The sequence below is a fragment of the Capricornis sumatraensis genome, chromosome 14 (genome assembly GCF_032405125.1).
Source record: "Capricornis sumatraensis isolate serow.1 chromosome 14, serow.2, whole genome shotgun sequence".
In the NCBI taxonomy this organism is placed as follows: domain Eukaryota; kingdom Metazoa; phylum Chordata; class Mammalia; order Artiodactyla; family Bovidae; genus Capricornis; species Capricornis sumatraensis.
Genome location: NC_091082.1, coordinates 12,086,117 through 12,105,853, shown reverse-complemented (window position 1 = coordinate 12,105,853; position 19,737 = coordinate 12,086,117). Strand labels below are relative to the sequence as shown.

Genomic DNA, 19,737 nt, shown 5'->3' with positions numbered 1-19,737 from the left:
ACTTCCAATATGCGCCTTCTTTCCTTTTAGCACAGAAATTAATCTACTGTGTTTTAAGTGTGAGTGAGTTAGTGTTAGCCGCTCAGTCCTGTCAGACTCTTTGTGACCTCATGGACTGTGGCCCACCAAGCTCCTCTGCCCATGAAATTCTCCAGGCAAGAACACTGGAGTGGGTTGCCATTTCCTTCTCCACTTTAAGTGTTAGAATCAATTATGTTTTCCGTATTTAACCCCTCAAAAATCAGATTCCTTCATTTGGATCAGTTAAGCATTTCTCTCCCTCATTATACTACTTCTAAAAAACTCTTTAAAACTGAAATTTGGGGGGAAAACTGTAGTTGTGGAAACACTGAGGTTTTCATGAAAAGGTTTTCAAGAAAAAGGATTTGGGTTTCTTTCAAGAAAAAGGATTTGGGTTTCTTTTGATAAGAGTAAGAATAAAAGTATTAAATATATGTGTCTCTTTATTTCACCTTTGTAATTTTAAGTAATTTCTGACTTTTTTTAACTTTAATTCTCTTTTACGGCTGAAGAAATCGTTGAATTTCATATCAATGGCACACTTCCAGGAACTCAAATGAAGAGGTTCAGCTTATGTGCCCAGTGGTTCACCACCTTTTCAATCAAAGAAACATATCAACGTTGAATGAGTAAAATATTCCTTTAAAGTACCTGCTGAGGATGTCCATTTTACGTCTTCCTTAGTTTTTCCTAATAGAAAAAAATTTTTTCCAGTACTTCAGTCCAAAACCACAGTGCCCATTTTTTTCTTCACAATAATTTTCTATCCTAGACACACTGTAAAGTACTACAGAAGCTTCAGCGTTTTCCACACAGTTAGGTTCTGCCATGCAGTATCCAACAGCTCCACCAGGATTTGGCTCAGTCCACAGTTGAGTTCAGCTCAGTCGTGTCTGACTCTTTGCAACCCCATGGACTGCAGCATGCCAGGCTTCCCTGTCCATCACCAACTCCCGGAACTTACTCAAGCTCAATCCACACTTTCCCCTAATGACCGAAGGGAGAGGTGGAAATTAAGCCCACACCACCTTGGGAGCACTTCCCATTTGCTCAGGATGACTCTTGTGTGCTTGTTGCGGAAATACTCATGGTTATTTCTGTCGTTTTCTACGTATTGCTTCGCCATTATAAACCTGTAGAGCTCAAGCATTATCTGCAAGATAGGCATAAAACTCTAGGATTTGGTTTGGGGAATTTTTCCAAAAATAAATGAAATTATAGGCATCAAACCTGTTTTCCAGTTCTCTGCTTGTCTGTCCTCTCCCTCCTCCCTTCCTCCTAGCTTCAGCATCGTCACCATCATCGTCTCTCTCACACATACTCATACTGCTGTAAGCATTCTTAACGTGAAGATGGTGTCTGGAAATGTAAAGACTTGAGTTCTTTTCAAGCTGAAATTTACTAGGGAATAGTTGTAACAGATTTAGACTAACAAATAATTGTTTAAGTGGGGAACATACATAGTTTAAAAGTAACTTACCATGACAGTCAGCACTAGAAGAAAAGCCTCTCTGGTAAATTAAGAGGAATAACAGGGGACCCCTCCCCCTCAACTATACTTGATGGATATAGTATAAAACCACGATTTTAACCCAGCTTAAGTGAGGCTCTGGAAAGCTGTTTTCTAGTGAACATGGTTATTTAGCATTAAAGTAGTACTTCATATTTGTACGTTATTGTCAGTTATTATGTAACAATGTAATACTTCTTTACAATCCTAGGTAATGTGAATGCTCTTACCCATCTAGGAAAGTGGTTTCCCTCAGGGACAGAGTACATGACTGTGATGAAAGAGACTTGGATTCGTGGCCGCAGTTTCTCCGTAACTCTCTAACTTTGGGAGGCATCTCCCTTTTTCTATTCTTAAGTATTTTCTCATCTCTACTTTTGGATGACAGTATCTCTGTATAACCAGCTTCAAATTTCTGACTGAATAATAGGAGGACATTTTGAATGTCTCAGAAAAATTATGAGATATTTACCAATATGGTTCCTCGTCTCTGGTCTTTTTGGAAGCAGACATAGTTAAGGATCCGGTTCTTTGTGAGTTGTACATTATTAGAGTTAGGTTTCTCAGGCCTAACTTTTGTGTTGTTTGGGGTGTTTGTTTTTAACATTTTTATTGAGATATATTTCACATAGAGTAAAATTCACCTGAAGTGTACAGTTCATTGCTTTTAGTATATTCCCAGAGTTGTATGGCCACTACCATAATCTAAATTTAGAATGTTTTCATCACCCCATTAACAGCCACTCCCCTTTTCTTTTCCACACCCATCCCCCATTCCCAGCCCTAAGCAACCACCAGTCTGCTTTTTTTGCCTATTCAAATTAATGGCTGGCTTCTCTCACTTAGCCTAATGTTTTCAAGGTTCATCCATTGAACTAGCCCATATCACTACTTCATTCCTTTTTCTGGCTAATATTCCACTCTGTGGTTATATGGAGGCTTTCCTGATAGCTCAGTTGGTAAAGAATTTGCCTGCAATGCAGGAGACCCTGGTTCAATTCCTGGGTCGGAAAGATCTGCTGGAGAAGGGACAGGCTGCCCACTGCAGTATTCTTGGGCTTCTCTTGTGGCTCAGCTGGTAAAGAATCTGCCTGCAATGTGGGAGACCTGGGTTCAATCCCTGGGTTGGGAAGATCCCCTGGAGAAGGGAAAGGGTACATTTTGCTTGTCTGCTCATCAGTTGAGGGACATCTGGGTAGTTTATGCTTTGTTGGATATTATGAATACCACTCTGAACGTCCTGCTTATAAATGTCTGTGTGGACATATATTTTCATTTCTCTGGGACATATACCTAGGAGTGTAATTACTGGGTCATAGGCTAACTCTGGGGAACTGCTGCAACCTTTTTTCCAAGTGGCTGTACCAGTTTACATTCCTGTTGGCAGTGTACGAAGGTTTCACTTTTCTCCACGTTCTAGCTGATACTTACCGTCTGTCCTTTCTGTTTGGCTGCGCTGGGTCTTCCCTGCTGTGCTCAAGTTCTCTCTAGCTGTGGTGTCTGGGCTTCTCATTGCGGTGGCTTCTCTTGTTGTGGGGCATGGGCTCAGTGTTATGGCGCACAGCATGTGGAGTCTTCGGGGATCGAACCCACGTCCCCTGCATTGACAGGCAGATTCCTAACCGCCAGGAGGTCCATCACCTGCCTTTTTGATCATAGCCATCCTAGTAGGTGTGAAGCAGTATCTTGTGTGGTTTTGATCTTTATTCCCCTAATAACTAGTCACATTGAGCATCTTTTTATGTGCTTTATTGGCTACCTGTATTACTCTTTGGAGAAATGTCTTTTCAAATCCTTTGCTTTGTTTTTTTTGATCTTTATTTTTTTTTGATGAAGGAGCCTTATTAGTTGAAAATGCTTTCTTCCATTCCAAGGATTGTCTTCTCATTTGATGGTATTGTTTGCAGCACAGAAGTTTTAATTTTTGCTGTTGTCCAATTTATCTGTTTTTATAGTATTTTAACAGAATTGATTTGATTTAATTTCTGTTCTGATCCAGTGAGATGTAATTCACAGACTGAAAACAGGAAGGTTTTGTGTATGTGTGTGTATGTGTAAAGTTCCCTCATAGACATTTTAGGATGTGCTTATGTATATTTGGCCAGAGTTTCCACCCTAAGATTTCTTTCTTAGAAACAAGATGTTTTGAAGTCTTTTTGAGGAAAAACCTTTGAGAGAACCTTTCCCTGCTGCTCCATTGACTAAACCAGTGGTTATTAACTGAGATGATACTGTCCCCCAGAATGTTTGACAAGGTGTGTAGACATTTTGATTGCCAAATTGGGCAGGAGGTGTTGGTGGCATCTGGTTGGTAGAGGCCAGGGATGTTAAACTGCAATGCCAAAACAGCCTCCAAGAACAAAAGAATTATCTGGCTCAAAATATCAATAGTGCTGAATTTAAGAAACACTGGCCTAAACAAGAAGATCTTAAAACTTGAGATATTGAAAGGTTTTTCAGTTCCAATCTTGATAATCAAATAAAGGTTGCTAATCAAATAAAAGGATCTGGGCAGGTGGACTTCCTGCGGACAGAATGGTGGCAGAACTTGTGAATTAGGGAACATTTTGCTGAGTTTTCAGTGTTGTCAACTTACATGAAAATTACATTCATTATAATGGAAACTATTCCTCCTATCTCTGGGCCACCCTGAGACGCACAGAACATCCTGGCATATAAATCAACTGTGCCAGTATAGATAGATGCTGAAATGGTGGTCACCTCAGAGAACATGACAATGAGTTGTTTTTTAAAAAATATTTTTTTATTTATTTAGCTGCACCAGGTTTTAGTTGTGACATGCAGATTCTTAGTTGGGGCATGTGTGACCTAGTTCTCTGACCACAGATCCAGCCCAGCCCCCTGTACCAGTACCCCGCATTGGGAGTACGGAGTTTTAGCCCGAGGATCCCCAGGAAGTCCCGACAGTGAGTTTTCAAGATAAAATTTAGTAACAGTGGTACTGCACTGGTTGGCATTCATTAGTCTGCTCCTGTAATTTATGAAACTAGCTTATCTCATAGCAAGACTTTTCTTAAGCAGTGTTGCATGTTTAAGAGTTTAGGTCTGTATTCAGATTGCCTGGGCTTAAATCTCAGCTCCACCATTTACTTGTGTGAGCTTAGACAAGTTACTTAACTCTGTAATGAATCAGATTCTTCACATATAAAATGAGGCTGCAGTAGTATCTGTCTTATAGGATTCTTGTGCGGATGAAATGTACAATTAATAGTCTAATACATTTAAAGTGCTTAAAACGGTGAGTGACACACAGTGTTGCCTCTTCCAGCTCATTGCTATGGACAGTGCTATCACCCTGTGGCAGTTCCTCCTTCAGCTCCTAAAGGAGCCTCAGAACGACCACATGATCTGCTGGACCTCTAATAATGGGGAGTTCAAGCTTTTGCAGGCAGAAGAGGTGGCTCGTCTCTGGGGCATTCGAAAGAACAAGCCTAATATGAATTATGACAAACTCAGCCGAGCCCTCAGATACTACTATGTGAAGGTAATACACACCCACCTCAAAACAAAAATTGTTCCTTCTCCTCTGTTGAGGTTAGACATACTAATGTCGTGGTTTGTTTATTTATTAAAATAACTTTTAAATTAAGGTGTAATTGACATATTGCTTTTGAGTGTACAGCATAATGATGCAACATTTGTATGCATTGTGAAATGGTCACTGTTTTGGTTTTAACTCAATTTATTTTACAGCTTCAGCAGCTTGGAATTAGAATAAAAGACGTAAATGTTCTAAGTGTATTTCTGCAAATTCATATTCAGTACTGGGCTCCCATTTTATTCCTAATTGCAGTTGTCTTTAAAGAAAAAATGATTATAGAGTTGGAATAAGGAAGAGGAAATTTGAGATTCTTCAGCATAGATAAATACTGTTTATATCATAATTTACTTTAAAAATTATCTCATACTGTTTTTTAGATGTACTTAATTTTTACTGTTTAGTTTAACCCAGAACAGAAGTTAATACCTTAAAGAATAACTAGATTTGATTTCTTAGTCAAATTTTTTTTGTTTAATTTCTAATTATTTTGAATACATTCTTGAGCACGGAAGTAAAATAAAATACTCAAATGAAGAGAATTAGAGTGAGAAGCTGGGATCTTAATTTCTTTCACCTTTGAGTGTTGATATTATCAGCTTTCCTGTGTGGAGAGATGAGGTAAGAAACAGCTGAAGGAAGTAGGAACCTTAGAAGTAATGCTCTAAATTCCTTTTGCTTCCTGAGGATGTGAGTGTTTTTGTACCTTTGGAGTTAAGCAATTAAAATCTTTCAGCTTTTATGCAGCATATTAGTTCAGTTGTTAATAAGACATTTAAATGTTTTTAACTTGTGCTCCATAATGGTCAGAACTGTGTTTGGAATGGCTGGATAAATTTAGGTGATTTTGAAGTTTTCAAGTAAACTACCGATCAAATGGAGAACCCCATTCAGTCAGCTTTCTCATGATCTTTGGGGGTGGGGGTGGGGTAAAGTTTTAACAAATGGTTAAGAAAAGTTTAAGAAAGTCTGAGTGCTTATTTTATTTATCTACAGAATATCATTAAAAAAGTGAATGGTCAGAAGTTTGTGTACAAGTTTGTCTCGTACCCAGAGATTTTGAACATGGACCCAATGACAGTGGGCAGGGTTGAGGGGGAGTGTGAAGCTTTAAGCCTCAGTGAGCTCAGCAGCAGCAGTTCCAAAGACGTGGAGAATGGCGGGAAAGAGAAGCCACCACAGCCTGGTGCCAAGACCTCGAGCCGCAATGACTACATACACTCCGGCTTATATTCTTCTTTTACTCTCAACTCTTTGAACTCCTCCAATAGGAAGCTTTTCAAATCTATAAAGGTTGAGAATCCAGCTGAGAAATTGGCAGAGAAAAAGTCTCCTCAGGAGCCAACTCCATCTGTTATCAAATTTGTAACAACACCTTCTAAAAAGCCACCAGTTGAACCTCCTGCTGCCTCCATTTCAGCTGGCCCGGGTATTTCTCCATCTTCAGAAGAAACTATCCAAGCATTGGAGACTTTGGCTTCCCCCAGACTGCCTTCCCTGGAAGCACCAACTTCTGCATCGGCAGTGACTGCCCCTTTTACCACCACACCTCCTGTTTCGTCCATGTCCCCTCTGCAGGAGCCTCCTAGAACTCCTTCACCACCGCTGAGTTCCAACCCAGACATGGACACGGACATGGAATCAGTGGCTTCTCAGCCAATGCAGCTTCCAGAGAACTTGTCCTTGGAGCCTAAAGACCAGGATTCAGCTTTGCTAGAAAAGGACAAAACAAATAATTCATCGAGGTCCAAGAAACCCAAAGGGTTAGAGCTGGCACCGACCCTTGTGATCACGAGCAGTGATCCAAGCCCACTGGGAATATTAAGCCCATCTCTCCCTACAGCTTCTCTTACGCCAGCGCTTTTTTCACAGGTAACATTCTCTTTCCTTTTAGTGCCACCATTTATTTTGCTTTTTTCTCACCTTTTAAAACAAATCCCGAATTTATAACCTCAGTTCTCATTCTGCTACATAGTAGTTTTGCTTTAGAGAGGTTATATGTGACCCTGTGAAAGTAACCTCATTTTTCCACTTTCTCCTAAAGAAAATAAGTATATTCTCTCTCTCTCTCTGTCTCTGGTGGAGGCAGGGGTGATCTTATAAAACAATCAGTGACAATCTCACGTTAGAAAATAACAGATCCTGTGGACCTTAATAAACATGTGATGTTGAATAACAAGTTTTACAGTTAGCTAACATTAGCTATTTCTTAACTTTTTCGTCTCATAGAACATTTAAACATGTTCCTCCCAGACCTACTCATTATTAAGGGGAAAGCATGTTTGTGACTCAGTTACCCATTATTTTTCCATACCTGAATTCAGATTGGTTTTGTTTTTCTATTTGACAAAAATTGTATGAGAAACAGTTTAGAAAATACTTTGACCTTTTTCTTCTCTGGGTTGTAAAAGTAATTTCCGACTGTTTCCTCAGGATAAGATTTCAGACTTGGAGATATTTGGAATGGAGAATAGGACAATATTTGGGTTCAGGGCTAATTGTGTATTATTACAAGGATAGAACATAATCCTGATAAGCCATTTAGTTATATTTTTGGCTTGTATATTGCAGACACCCATCTTACTGACTCCAAGCCCCTTGCTCTCCAGTATCCACTTTTGGAGTACTCTCAGCCCTGTTGCTCCCCTGAGTCCAGCCAGACTACAAGGTGCTAACACACTTTTTCAGGTAAATTACATAGAAGCTTGTCTTTTGTAACTGTGGTGTGGTAAGTGAGCAGAGAGGCAAAATCACTCTACAGTTAATCATTGTAAAACTTCTATTTAAAAAGTGTTCCTATGTAAGAATTAAAGATTTTAAAATTAAAAAAAAAATTAAATAAATAAATAAAAAGTGTTCCTTAGATTTAGTTTTTAATTTCTAACTGTTAATTTTATGGCCTGCAAATAACCCAGATAAATATTCACAGCAGAGTTTCCTTTTCATTGTTTACTATTCCATACATTTGAATTAGACTAAGAATGGTTCAATACTGTAGTCGATTTTGAGCTCATCCAACTTTTTAAATCATTTTAAATGCTGGAAATCCTCTTTTCTAAAAAAGTGTGTGTGTGTGTATGTATGTATATTTGGGGGCATTCTCTGCACTTAGATTTCCCCTTTTAACTGAGGATTTTTTTTTAAATAGAAAAAACTCCTGAGAATAGTATTATCAAATGCTACCATTTTCCTGTCACTCAGAATTGATACTCATCAGCATTTTCAATATACATGTATATATTTTTAAAATGAGTAGGGCATTACCTCTTAACGAAGATCTTATTAAGAAAGATCTTATAGCTGTAAACCATGATTTTGCCTAAACTATCTAGACTTTATAACTTGTCAGCTTTCTTATATTGATTCATTCACTTATTCCAGGGTGACTCCCTGGGATATTTTCTTAGATTTTGTAATTTAAATTTTCATTTGTTCTTTTGAAAATGAAATGGTAAGGGGTGGGGAAAGAAAAAATTTTTTAAAAATCTTTCTACTAATGCAATTATTTTTGCAGAAACTTCTAAATTGCTGAATAGAAAGAGTATGGAAAATTTCCCATATTTCCTTTTACATTTTTGTTTGCCTCTCACAAAGAGAGAATTGATTTATATAGAGAAAGCCATAGTGCTCATGTAGCTTCAGCCTGGAATCTCCATACAGATTTGGTCTCAGAATACATGATGGGCAGTGCTTTTCTAGGATGAGCACCCTACAACTGTTTGCAGCAGGTATGAGATGGGCATCTCCGCTGGACCTCTTTTTGACAGTGTGATTTGCTATATAATTGAATTATAGTTTACAGAGTGCATGCTGTCATTTACTGAACTTTCTATAACCATTAGAAGTCAAGTGTGAACCTGTGTACTTTAGCATCTAAGGAAAAGTATAGATTTGTTCTTTACATTCCATCAAGGTAGGCTGGAGAGTGTTAATATGTAAGACAAACTTCGTTTTTTTAAGTTTTTGTGACATCATACTGTTCCGTGATAAACAGTTAGTGCCTTTGTCCTGTGAGCCACTGCAGGTGCTGCTGTGTTCTGCCTTAGGGAATGTAACAGGGACAGAAAGTGAAGTTTAGGATTGCATAATAGGATGATAATGTGTTTTATTTTCTTTCTCAGTTTCCTTCTGTGCTGAACAGTCATGGGCCGTTCACTCTGTCTGGCCTGGATGGACCTTCTACCCCTGGCCCATTTTCCCCAGATCTACAGAAAACATAACCTATGCACTTGTGGAACGAGAGAATCAAGGAATAAGGAAAGAGAAAGACATGCAAGTGAGGGATTGATACTTCACGATGCTGATAATAGACTGTTATGATTTCTGCCGTTCCCCATTAAAATGCTTTTTAGGATTCCCTTTGAATAGGACTCAAGCTAGACTGTGTATAAAAATGCCTTAATTGGAGTCCAAACTCCACCTCCCTCTTTCTTTCTTTTTTAAAAATATTTTGAACCTTGTGTTAAGGAAATTTTTAATGGGATTTATGAGCAAGCTATGCTTTGCAAGAGAATTAAGAATCTTGCCTTATTGGGACCCTTTGGCAGTTATGCTTTGAGCATATTATATAAAGAAATACTAGTTAAATGAAATTAGCCATATCTTTAGGACTTACATGTGCTCTGTTGAATACTAAAAGTGAGTTGTGCATAAGCAGTGGAGGAAAAAGAATCATTCCTATTCACACGAAATAAGATCGGAGCAGGACTATTTGGGATATTCTGTTTTGCTGTGAAGTATAATGTATGTAAGCAACTCCACAAACAGTTACCTTATTTACATTTATTCAGGGTGGTTCCCTTAGCCCTATGTATGATCTTGACTGAATATGAACAGAGCATGGAGCTAGTTTATTCCCACATAAGGAGATTTTTAAACCTGGGGCTTAAGGCAGTGTTTGGAACAAACAGTGAGAATATGGGGCCTCATATCTGGCACAGAAATGTCATCTGCTGGTATGATTCCACACCTATGGAATACTTATGGTAAATGATGGCTTTTATGGGGTGGACCTGGGATTTGAGAGTCTGAGGCATCTCTGAGTCAAGGATTCAATTGAAAAAACTTGAAACAACATGTAGGCGTTTCCCAGTTAGAAGATACCCAGTGTGAAGGACCTTTTTTTCTGTTCATTTTATCCCATTTCCTACTGTTTGTTTATCTTTTAAATTTAAAGTTGTTAGAGGTTGTGATAGTTTTAATTAGGAAGATGAAAAGCAAAGTGAACTCTTTAAATCTGTAGTGAGGTAAAAATATACTTATTTCTTTGATTTTTTTTTTTTTTTAATTAGGAAGTAGCAAAGCTCATCTGGAAGTGCTCATACATAGGGACTGGATTATTTGTATTAGTAGATAGGCCTTCATCTCTGCCAGACTTCTGAAATGTTAGCATATAGTCATCACTGCCAGGTATAGACATTTGTTGATTTGATGCCAACATCACAGTGGAGTCTTTTGGAAAATTTGGCTTTAAAGTCCAGGATTAGATGATATGCCGCTGCCACCCCCCCGCCCCTGCCCCCCACCACCCTGCCCATTAAACTAATCTTTCAAGCCTAGAAATAGTTCCTATAATTGAACAACTTGAACTAAATGGTGTATGAAAGTAGTAAAGGACTTGAGGGCTCAAAGCGACTCTGCTGTAAACTAGCATCTTCCAGTTGTATATGTTTGCTTGAAATGTGTTTTATACAGTATAGAGGAACTCTGGTGTAAGGTGTCTGCGCTGGTTCAGTAGTAGCAGAAGGACGGTGTTCAGGGAGCTGCCTTTATATTTGTAGTGTTGGAGACCGGTTACTGTTTAATTTGTGGTTATCAGCTGAAAAGTTCTGTTCCTAAGATGTGCAATAGTAGTGTTGAAAGGTACTGTTCAGTAACGATGGGGAACAGACATACTGGATTTTTTTCCCCACATTTGCATGCTTTTTTGAAATCAGACTGCTCAGCAGCGCTTTGGACTAGTTTTATTAGCTTAATTCACATTTTATACGTTAGATAAGTAAATATTGATGGCTTGATTTAACTAATATTTAAATTTTTGAAAGCACAAAAAGTATTTTATTTTGAATCAAAGGAGAAAAGCCATTGGTTTGTTTTCATGGATAGTATCTTTGATAACTAACTGTTTCAGTAAAAGGGTGCCTGGGAACCAACAGCACTATTAAAACTCAGTCAAACAACTTCCTAGGAACCAGTTTTAGTGAGTCTCTGCCTGTAAACCTCTCCTGGAAGTCTCTGAGAGGTGTGGGCCTTACGAGGTTGATGATGACCTGCTTTTTCTTTGAGATCAACTGTTTAGGGGAAGCTGGTGTGTGTGTGTGTGTGTGTGTGTGTGTGTGTGTGTGTTCACGTTTTTAAATTAAATAAAACTGCAACCATAGTGAAGTGTATGAGGCAGGTTGTTCTATTTGTAAACTACCTCCTTCCTGGGAAAGTCTCTGATTTTGAAACATCCACAGAGTTCTTAGCATCAAAAGGTGACATACCACTTCAGATCAGTACTCACTAGAGAGACTTATATTTGGTAGCTGTAGCTGGTATCCATCACTAGTCACTTTGCCAGGATGAATGCTGGTAGGCAGAAGTAGCCCAGGTTAAAATAGGGGAGCAGGTTTAGTGAACTTTAGCAGCTTCTGCTGTGATTAGTTTAGCTTTTCATTTGCTCTGGCCGGTATCTAAATCAGTTGTATGCTGGGAGGTGTTTAACCACCAGGCTGTCTGAAGGGGAAAAGGCCTTAAATTGTAGCATTTGCTGAGTCCATTCTGTGGTGTAAGTGACTCCCCTGTGGCTGACTAGGCCACCACCTTGGAGCTGAGAACGGATGCCCACAGCGGGCTCAGGGCCACACACTCAGCCAGTGAACCACTGCGTTTATTCTGTCCTTGGATGGATTGTCGCCTAATATCTAAAATATTTTTTTCCTTTTGGTTTGTCATAGTGCTTTTGTGATGTAATATTCTTCATGGCCATATTTTTGTATTCAAAGAAAGATGGAAATTTCCATTGATTTTTGAAAAAATTTATACATGATGGAAGAATCCAAAAACCCTCAAAAGATCAATCTTAAGCTTCTTAGAGTTAAAAGTTAAAATACAGATTCAAATTTTCTATATTTTGGTGGCTAAAATACAGGTAATGTGACTTTTTCTTTAGATTTTGATGGGGAAAATAAGCCCATGAGCCTATATAGTAAAATGGAACTGGATTTTTTTTTTACACTGGATTTTTTCTTTTTTTTTTTCACTCAAAGAATTCCTTGAAGATTTACATACTCTTAGAGATTTTTTTTTTTCCTTAGAGATTCTTTAAAAAAAGGTTAGACTGACTGTTTCATCTATTTACATGGCACGATTTCTAGTTTTTTCATCCTGTGTGTCACTTAGGTTTGGAGGGACATGTAAATCAGAGGCTTGGAACTCGAGCTGAAACTGCAGGCTGGTGATGTCACACTTCAGTGCCATTCAGACCTGTAATTATGTAATGTCCACTCTAATGACAGCATTTCATGCTGATCTCAGAACTTGTGTTAGGATTCTAAAGTTCTCAAAGTCAGTTCTAATGAATTTAGGCCCATTAGAGCCACTCCTTGGCATTTCAGAAAAAGATTCTCTAAGCTTTTTGAACACACGCCTTGATCAATAAAAGGCTTTGAACACAATCCCCTATTGCAAATTTGTGTGTATGTTTGTCAGGTTATGTACTGCTAAAGTCGTATATATACTATAAGACATATACAAAAACAGGTTAAGGATGATATAAAAATAAATCTTGAGCAGAAATTCTGATGTTTTCCCTGCATCCAGCAGACTGTCTTGTGTACCCTCTGGTGCACACTCTGCTTTAAAGACCCCTGACTCAGCATATTGTTTCTCAGTCTGATCTTGAAAAAAAAAAGTTTTGGTTGTGATATATGGGGAAATCCTTTACATATTTGATCTGATTTTTATGTAAAATCTCTAGAAGAGGTTAAGAACTTTTCAGCAGAGTTTGTCATCAGCTTTCTGAAATCTCCTGTTTCTTTTTCATACTTTGGTAAATAACGCATTACCAAATGTTTTACAGAGCTTCATGCTTAATATTTGTTGACAGTGTGGTTGTCTCTTTTCATATTAGGTGTGACTTTAAAATTTACTGGCCACTCGCAAATTTCTTTTGGCCTTATTATTGTTATATTTTACCAACAATTTCAGAATTACTTCAGGTTGCTTTATTTTAAAATATGTAACAACTTCCATTTTCTTGCTGCATTAGTCAGTTATTGTTATTATTTTGGTAATATTTTGGTATCTGAAGAAATACTTTCTTGATGAGCCTGTTCTGTGTATCACTTCATTTACTGTATTTTTTTATTTGCCTATGCCAGAAATCTAGAATAGTGCTGAGGTACCATTCTTAGGTATGTGAACAAGTATGGTGACAAGTGTAGGTCTCTGTGCAGAAGCCTGGAGTTCTGAGTGAAGGACCACTTTCCAGTATGAAAGCTAGACTCCTCACAGAGTTCGTGGTCTGTTATCTGAGGGTGTGATAGGATGGAACTGAGAAGTTAATTGTTCAATTCACAGTAGTAAAGTCGAGGCCAGCCATAATTGTTTCAGGCAGGTACTCTGACCAGAGAATCAGCTGGGTGGAAAGTGTTTTGTTAGTTATCTTCCTGGTTTGGGGTCAGCAGAGTGTTTTGTTACTGTTTTTAATGCTGCTTGCATTGCCTGAAACAAGGTGCCCTGTTATTCTGTGTCAACAGAACTCTGCTTACTGAGGTTGAAGTTTTAATCTTAGAATCTAGAATTCTTGTGGGTGGTGGTGTATTAAGCAAGAAGAGAAGGCGGTTTGATTTCATTTCTCATACTTGGTGGAACCTGTTAGAAGGAAAGTCATGTTTTTACCTGTAAATGGAGCAGATCTGAAAAGGTGAGTTGTTGATGTAGTATAAATGTTCCATTTGAAGCTGCTGGTTTCTTCAAGCTCTTTTTCTGGAAGAAAAAAAATTGTGATAGATTGACAGCCTGGCAGAAAACAGTGATCTCTAGGGTGCTGCCGTCTGCACTTAGCCCTTATGAAAATGGAAATGAGAGTGGTTTATCTGAGAGGGGCAAGGTTAGCTCTAAGCTTTCTGTAGAAACCAGGAGATTCAGGTGGTTGTTAACATTTTAAATGATACCTTTAACAAAAAAATTTGAGGGATACAATCAAGCATAGTAAGTCTCTTGAACTCAAATCTTTTGAGTATAATACACATCAAGAAGTTTTATGAGGCTTAAATTTTTATTTTCAAATATTTAATTGGGAAACCAGAGCATTTTTTTCCAAGTCATTCTGATTGGCTGAGTGCATGTGTATGTGTACTAATTATTGACTGAGTGTGTGTTTGTATGTATGTGTATAAATAAATCTATTTTTCAGAGGGAACATGTGGCCATCCTAGTCGAGGATGGTTCCTAGGCTGTTTTATAACTAAAACTTAAGGAAAAATTGGCTGCATTTTGCAGTTGTCACTTTTAAAAAAATTAATGCCTTGCACATTTCCATTTTTTAAAATGCATAGAATCATAGGCCTTAAAAATTGCTTGTCAACATTTTAGAAATACTGTATAGTGCTGCCTGTGACATACTTTAAGCAAAGTCACCATAAACTGTTCTCTTATGTTCATGTATTATTGAGCAAATAAGGATGTTCTTTCTAAAAATTTCTACATTTTTGTGTAAAATCCTTGCTATATTGCATTCTAAGTTTCTCAGAGAGGATGTTTATACCAGATGTAGTATTTCTAAAATACAGATCTAACCATGATTGAGCTAGTGGTGGAGAAATTCTGGCATTGTAGCCTATTTATCCTTTTGAACTATACATAGAAAGCATTCACAGAAACCTCAGTATCTTGGGCTGAATGTTCTTAGCTTTGCCTTGTTTCCCATCTCATCAGGGCCCATTCTGGTTCTTGTCCCCTCCAAGGATTATGAGCCCTGCGAAGACAGGCCTGGGATCTTCTGGACAAGTTTGGGGGGTGGGGGTGCCCTGTGGTTGGGCCTGACTTCTAGCTGGTGGAATCGTTCTAAGCCTGCGTAGAGTTCAGGGGTGGGAATGCTGTGTACTGGGGTGACATTACTTGGCACTTCTGGGGCACCATTATTAGCACTGCTTTGTTTTTTAATAACTGGAAGCACTTAATAATTATTTTGTTTAATTTCAACTTAAGGATATTGAGGGTCAGGGACGTTAAGGTTTATTGTTTATACTTTCTGGAACTTAAGACTATTTGGAGAAGGGATAAATGGATTATCCAGTGAGCCATTCTAGGCCCTGTAAAGTAGGCTCTTTTGACTAGGATGCTTTTAAAAATTTACAAGCTTTTAATATTGTGCTTTTGTAAAAATGTATGACTTTTAATAATTTGCAGTTGGTGGATTATACTCAACTTTGTGAACTTGCCAACTTTCTTTTCTGTTTAATCATTGTTGCTTATTGTCTATCACGTAGGGGACGTAGTCCCTTCTGACACATTTCATACTTTTTGTTTTTGATGGCAGTATTACCAAGGGTGTCTATATGTACATTACATTCATTGCTTATGTGATAAAGGAACATATTGTATGAACTTCCCTGTTCAGTATTAGTGAAATTAAGATACATATATGTGAAATTAACTAAGATGCATATATGTAAAGGCAGAAATGAATACAACTAATTTTTTATTACTTGAGGCCTATTTATTTGGTTTGGCCATTCAGCCTTTTCTGGTCACAATCATAGGTAATTTTTTCACTTTTACCTTCTAGCAGTTTCGTTTATCTTTGTGGGTAGAGAAGATTAAATATGAAACTCAGTCCAGTCATTTTGCTACTGATGGGCTTTGGATTGAGGCAAATACAATTTTCGACTAAAACTAGTTTTTAGAATGAAAACATTTTTCACTAGATAATCAAGTCAACTTTTAAAAAAGCGTACAATCTTGTGTTTTGAAGAACAAACTTAATAATTTTCTATGAGTCCTATTGGATCTTCAAGTGTGGACATCACTTGAAAATTAAATAATGTTAAACTTTTGGTTTTCACCCACTGAATCTGTAAGTCAGGAAAAAAAAAAAAAAGCGTGTCTGCTGTGGTGTTAACACAAAGAGGTGTGTCCTTTACATCAGTGTGTCTCAGTTTGCCTCCGTGGTAGTGAGAACTTGTCAGGGTGCTTTCCTCAGACTTTAATTAATTCAGCTGGGAAGACAGTTACTTCATTGTTTATTTTTCCCATTGTTTATTCTGTTGAAGTCTGTCTCTCATAATATCTAGTATCCTCTACTTTTGTATAAACAGAATACTTACATAAAATGCCAGTGCACACCTACCTACCCAAAAGACTGCATTACTGTTAAAGTGTCATTAATAATTTGTCTTGATTAACTTCAGTGTAACTTACATGAGGGAGACCTTCAAAGTATTAAAACCACATTTCTTTTTCCTAAAACAATTCAAGTGACGGTAACTGCCTACGTTTATTAAAATCACATCAATCGTTGATGCAACTGGAGAGAGACTGCCACCTCTCTAGCTGAGCTGTCTGACTTAGCTGTTGGGAAACTAAAGGGTGTTGTCTTAAGGTGATTAGGATTAGCCAGAGCCTTAGCTCTATGTGTGTGTGGCAGAGAAATTTTACAGAATCTAGGTTGGTGAGGAAGAGCCTGCGCTGACACTTTGAGGGCTTTGAAATATGCTGCTTTTAAGAGGAAAATATGTAGTTAATACTCAGTGCATCTCCAGACAGAGTAAGGGATTGCTCTGAAAACTAATCAGGTGATCTTTGTTTTCTGTTGCTTCAAGTTTTATACAAAATATTGTTAAATTCTGTAATGATGATATGCATCTTTTTAGAAAGATAATACATTTTAAAAAACTATTTTATGTAAGAACTGACAGAGGAATTTGCTTTGTATAATGGCAAGCTGGCTTTAAGAAAGCACTGTATCAAATTTACTCGTCCCAAATTATATAGATATGTTAATAGATGTATGTGCAACTAGATATGGACAATTGTATTTTTTTAAATAAATATTTTTAATAAAATGAGTTTCTGAATTACTTCCCTCCTTTCTCATCTATTGAGGTAGTCTCTATGTATTAAATTTCCATCTGTGCTAAATGTGGATGAGGAAAGTTTAGCTTTTCCAAAGGTTATCATTAAAACTTGGCCTTCAGCTATTTGATATATATCTACATTAAAATATTTAAAGCCTGTGTTGAGATAGGTAGTGAAAAGAGGAAATTGTAATATGATTGTTGATATAAAAAGGAATTAAAAGAATACTAACTGGCTAGAAAAATTATTTGCCTTGTGAAATCTTTTTATTTTGCTTTTAAATTTTACTTACATTTTTCAGTTCAGTTCAGTCACTCAGTCGTGTCCGACTCTTTGTGACCCCATGAAGTGCAGCACGCCAGGCCTCCCTGTCCATCACCAACTCCCGGAGTCCACCCAAACCCATGTCCATTGAGTTGGTGATGCCATCCAGCCATCTCATCCTCTGTCGTCCCCTTCTCCTCCTGCCTTCAATCTTTCCCAACATCAGGGTCTTTTCAGATGACTCAGCTCTTCACATCAGGTGGCCAAAGTATTGGAGTCTCAGCTTCAACATCAGTCCTTCTGGTGAATATTGACGACTGATATCCTTTAGAATGGACTGGTTGGATCTCCTTGCAGTCCAAGGGACTCTCAAGAGTCTTCTCCAACACCACAGTTCAAAAGCATCAATTCTTCTGCGCTCAGCTTTCTTTACAGTCCAACTCTCACATCCATACATGACTACTGGAAAAACCATAGCCTTGACTAGACGGACCTTTGTTGGCAAAGTAATGTCTCTGCTTTTTAATATGCTGTCTAGATTGGTCATAACTTTCCTTCCAAGGAGTAAGCGTCTTTTAATTTCATGGCTGCAGTCACCATCTGCAGTGATTATGGAGCCCAAGAAAATAAAGTCTGCCACTGTTTCCACTGTTTCCCCATCTATTTGCCATGAAGTGATGGGACCAGGTGCCATGATCTTCGTTTTCTGAATGTTGAGCTTTAAGCCAAGTTTTTCGCTCTCCTCTTTCACTTTCATCAAGAGGCTTTTTAGTTCTTCTTCACTTTTCTGCCATAAGGGTGGTGTCATCTGGATATCCGAGGTTATTGATATTTCTCCCAGCAATCTTGATTCCAGCTTGTGCTTCATCCAGCCCAGCGTTTCTCATGATGGATATAAGTTAAATAAGCAGGGTGACAATACACAGCCTTGACATACTCCTTTCCCTATTTGGAACCAGTCTGTTGTTCCATGTCCAGTTCTAACTGTTGCTTCCTGACCTGCATACAGTTTTTTCAAGAGGCAGGTCAGGTGGTGTGGTATTTTCCCATCTCTTTCAGAATTTTCCACAGTTTATTGTGATCCACACAGTCAAAGGCTTTGGCATAGTGAATAAAGCAGAAATAGACGCTTTTCTGGAACTCTTTTGCTTTTTCCATGATCCACAGATGTTGGCAATTTAATCTCTGGTTACTCTGCCTTTTCTAAAACCAGCTTGAACATCAGGGAGTTCACGGTTCACGTATTGTTGAAGCCTGGCTTGGAGAATTTTGAACATTACTTTGCTATCGTGTGAGATGAGTGCAATTGTGTGGTAGTTTGAGCATTCTTTGCCATTGCCTTTCTTAGGGATTGGAATGAAAACTGACATTTTCCAGTCCTGTGGCCACTGCTGAGTTTTCCAAATTTGCTGACATATTGAGTGCAGCACTTTCACAGTATCATCTTTTATGATTTGAAATAGCTCCACTGGAATTCCATCACCTCCACTAGCTTTGTTCGTAGTGATGCTTTCTAAGGCCCACTTGACTTCACATTCCAGGATGTCTGGCTCTAGGTGAGGGATCACACCATCATGATTATCTGGGTCGTGAGGATCTTTTTTGTACAGTTCTGTGTATTTTTGCCACCTCTTCTTAATATCTTCTGCTTCTGTTAGATCCACACCATTTCTGTCGTTTATTGAGCCTATCTTTGCATGAAATGTTCCCTTGGTATCTCTAATATTCTTGAAGAGATCTCTAGTCTTTCCCATTCTGTTGTTTTCCTCTATTTCTTTGCGTTGATTGCTGAGGAAGGCTTTCTTATCTCTCCTTGCTATTCTTTGGAACTCTGCATTCAGATGGGTATATCTTTCCTTTTCTTCTTTGCTTTTGGCTTCTCTTCTTTTCACAGCTATTTGTAAGGCCTCCTGAGACAGCCATTTTGCTTTTTTGCATTTCTTTTTCTTGGGGATGGTCTTGATCCCTGTCTCCTGTACAATGTCACAAACCTCCGTCCATAGTTCATTTTTCATAGTTACATTTTAAAGAAGTATTTAAATTTTAATCAGACTTTTTTGTTTTAGTCCTTTGTAAGTAGCAGCTTTTGCTTATTTCCACTCTAGGCACTGTTTCTTCACAGTTTTTCAAATTAGAAACTAGAGACTTCAGTTCGTTTAGCAAGTGAAATTAGGCCTTTTTAGAACTGGTATGATAAACATGGGTGCAGGTGGGGTTAATAGGTGTAAAATTACATTGGAGGTCTGATGTGTTCAGATGAAAGTCAGGAACACACTGCTCCGAGGGGCAGGGCGGCCCTGGTGAGACCTCTCTTCAGACG

At 38.1% G+C, this 19,737-nt stretch overlaps 1 protein-coding gene across 1 annotated transcript; it reads left to right on the top strand.

The window, feature by feature from the left end:
* Positions 1-4,829: 4,829 nt before the first annotated feature.
* Positions 4,830-9,310, top strand: ELK4 (ETS transcription factor ELK4). Its single transcript, XM_068986424.1, has 4 exons — positions 4,830-5,036; positions 6,087-6,962; positions 7,662-7,778; positions 9,212-9,310. The coding sequence occupies exons 1-4, from the start codon at positions 4,830-4,832 to the stop codon at positions 9,308-9,310; spliced, it is 1,299 nt and encodes a 432-aa protein (XP_068842525.1).
* Positions 9,311-19,737: the final 10,427 nt, after the last annotated feature.

Bases quoted from the DNA above. Each gene is read 5' to 3' on its own strand.
- ELK4 (XM_068986424.1), top strand. From the start codon at position 4,830: ATGGACAGTGCTATCACCCTGTGGCAGTTCCTCCTTCAGCTCCTAAAG. The intron at 5,037-6,086 runs GTAATACACACC...ATTTATCTACAG, and splicing joins TCAGATACTACTATGTGAAG to AATATCATTAAAAAAGTGAA. The intron at 7,779-9,211 runs GTAAATTACATA...TTTCTTTCTCAG, and splicing joins GTGCTAACACACTTTTTCAG to TTTCCTTCTGTGCTGAACAG.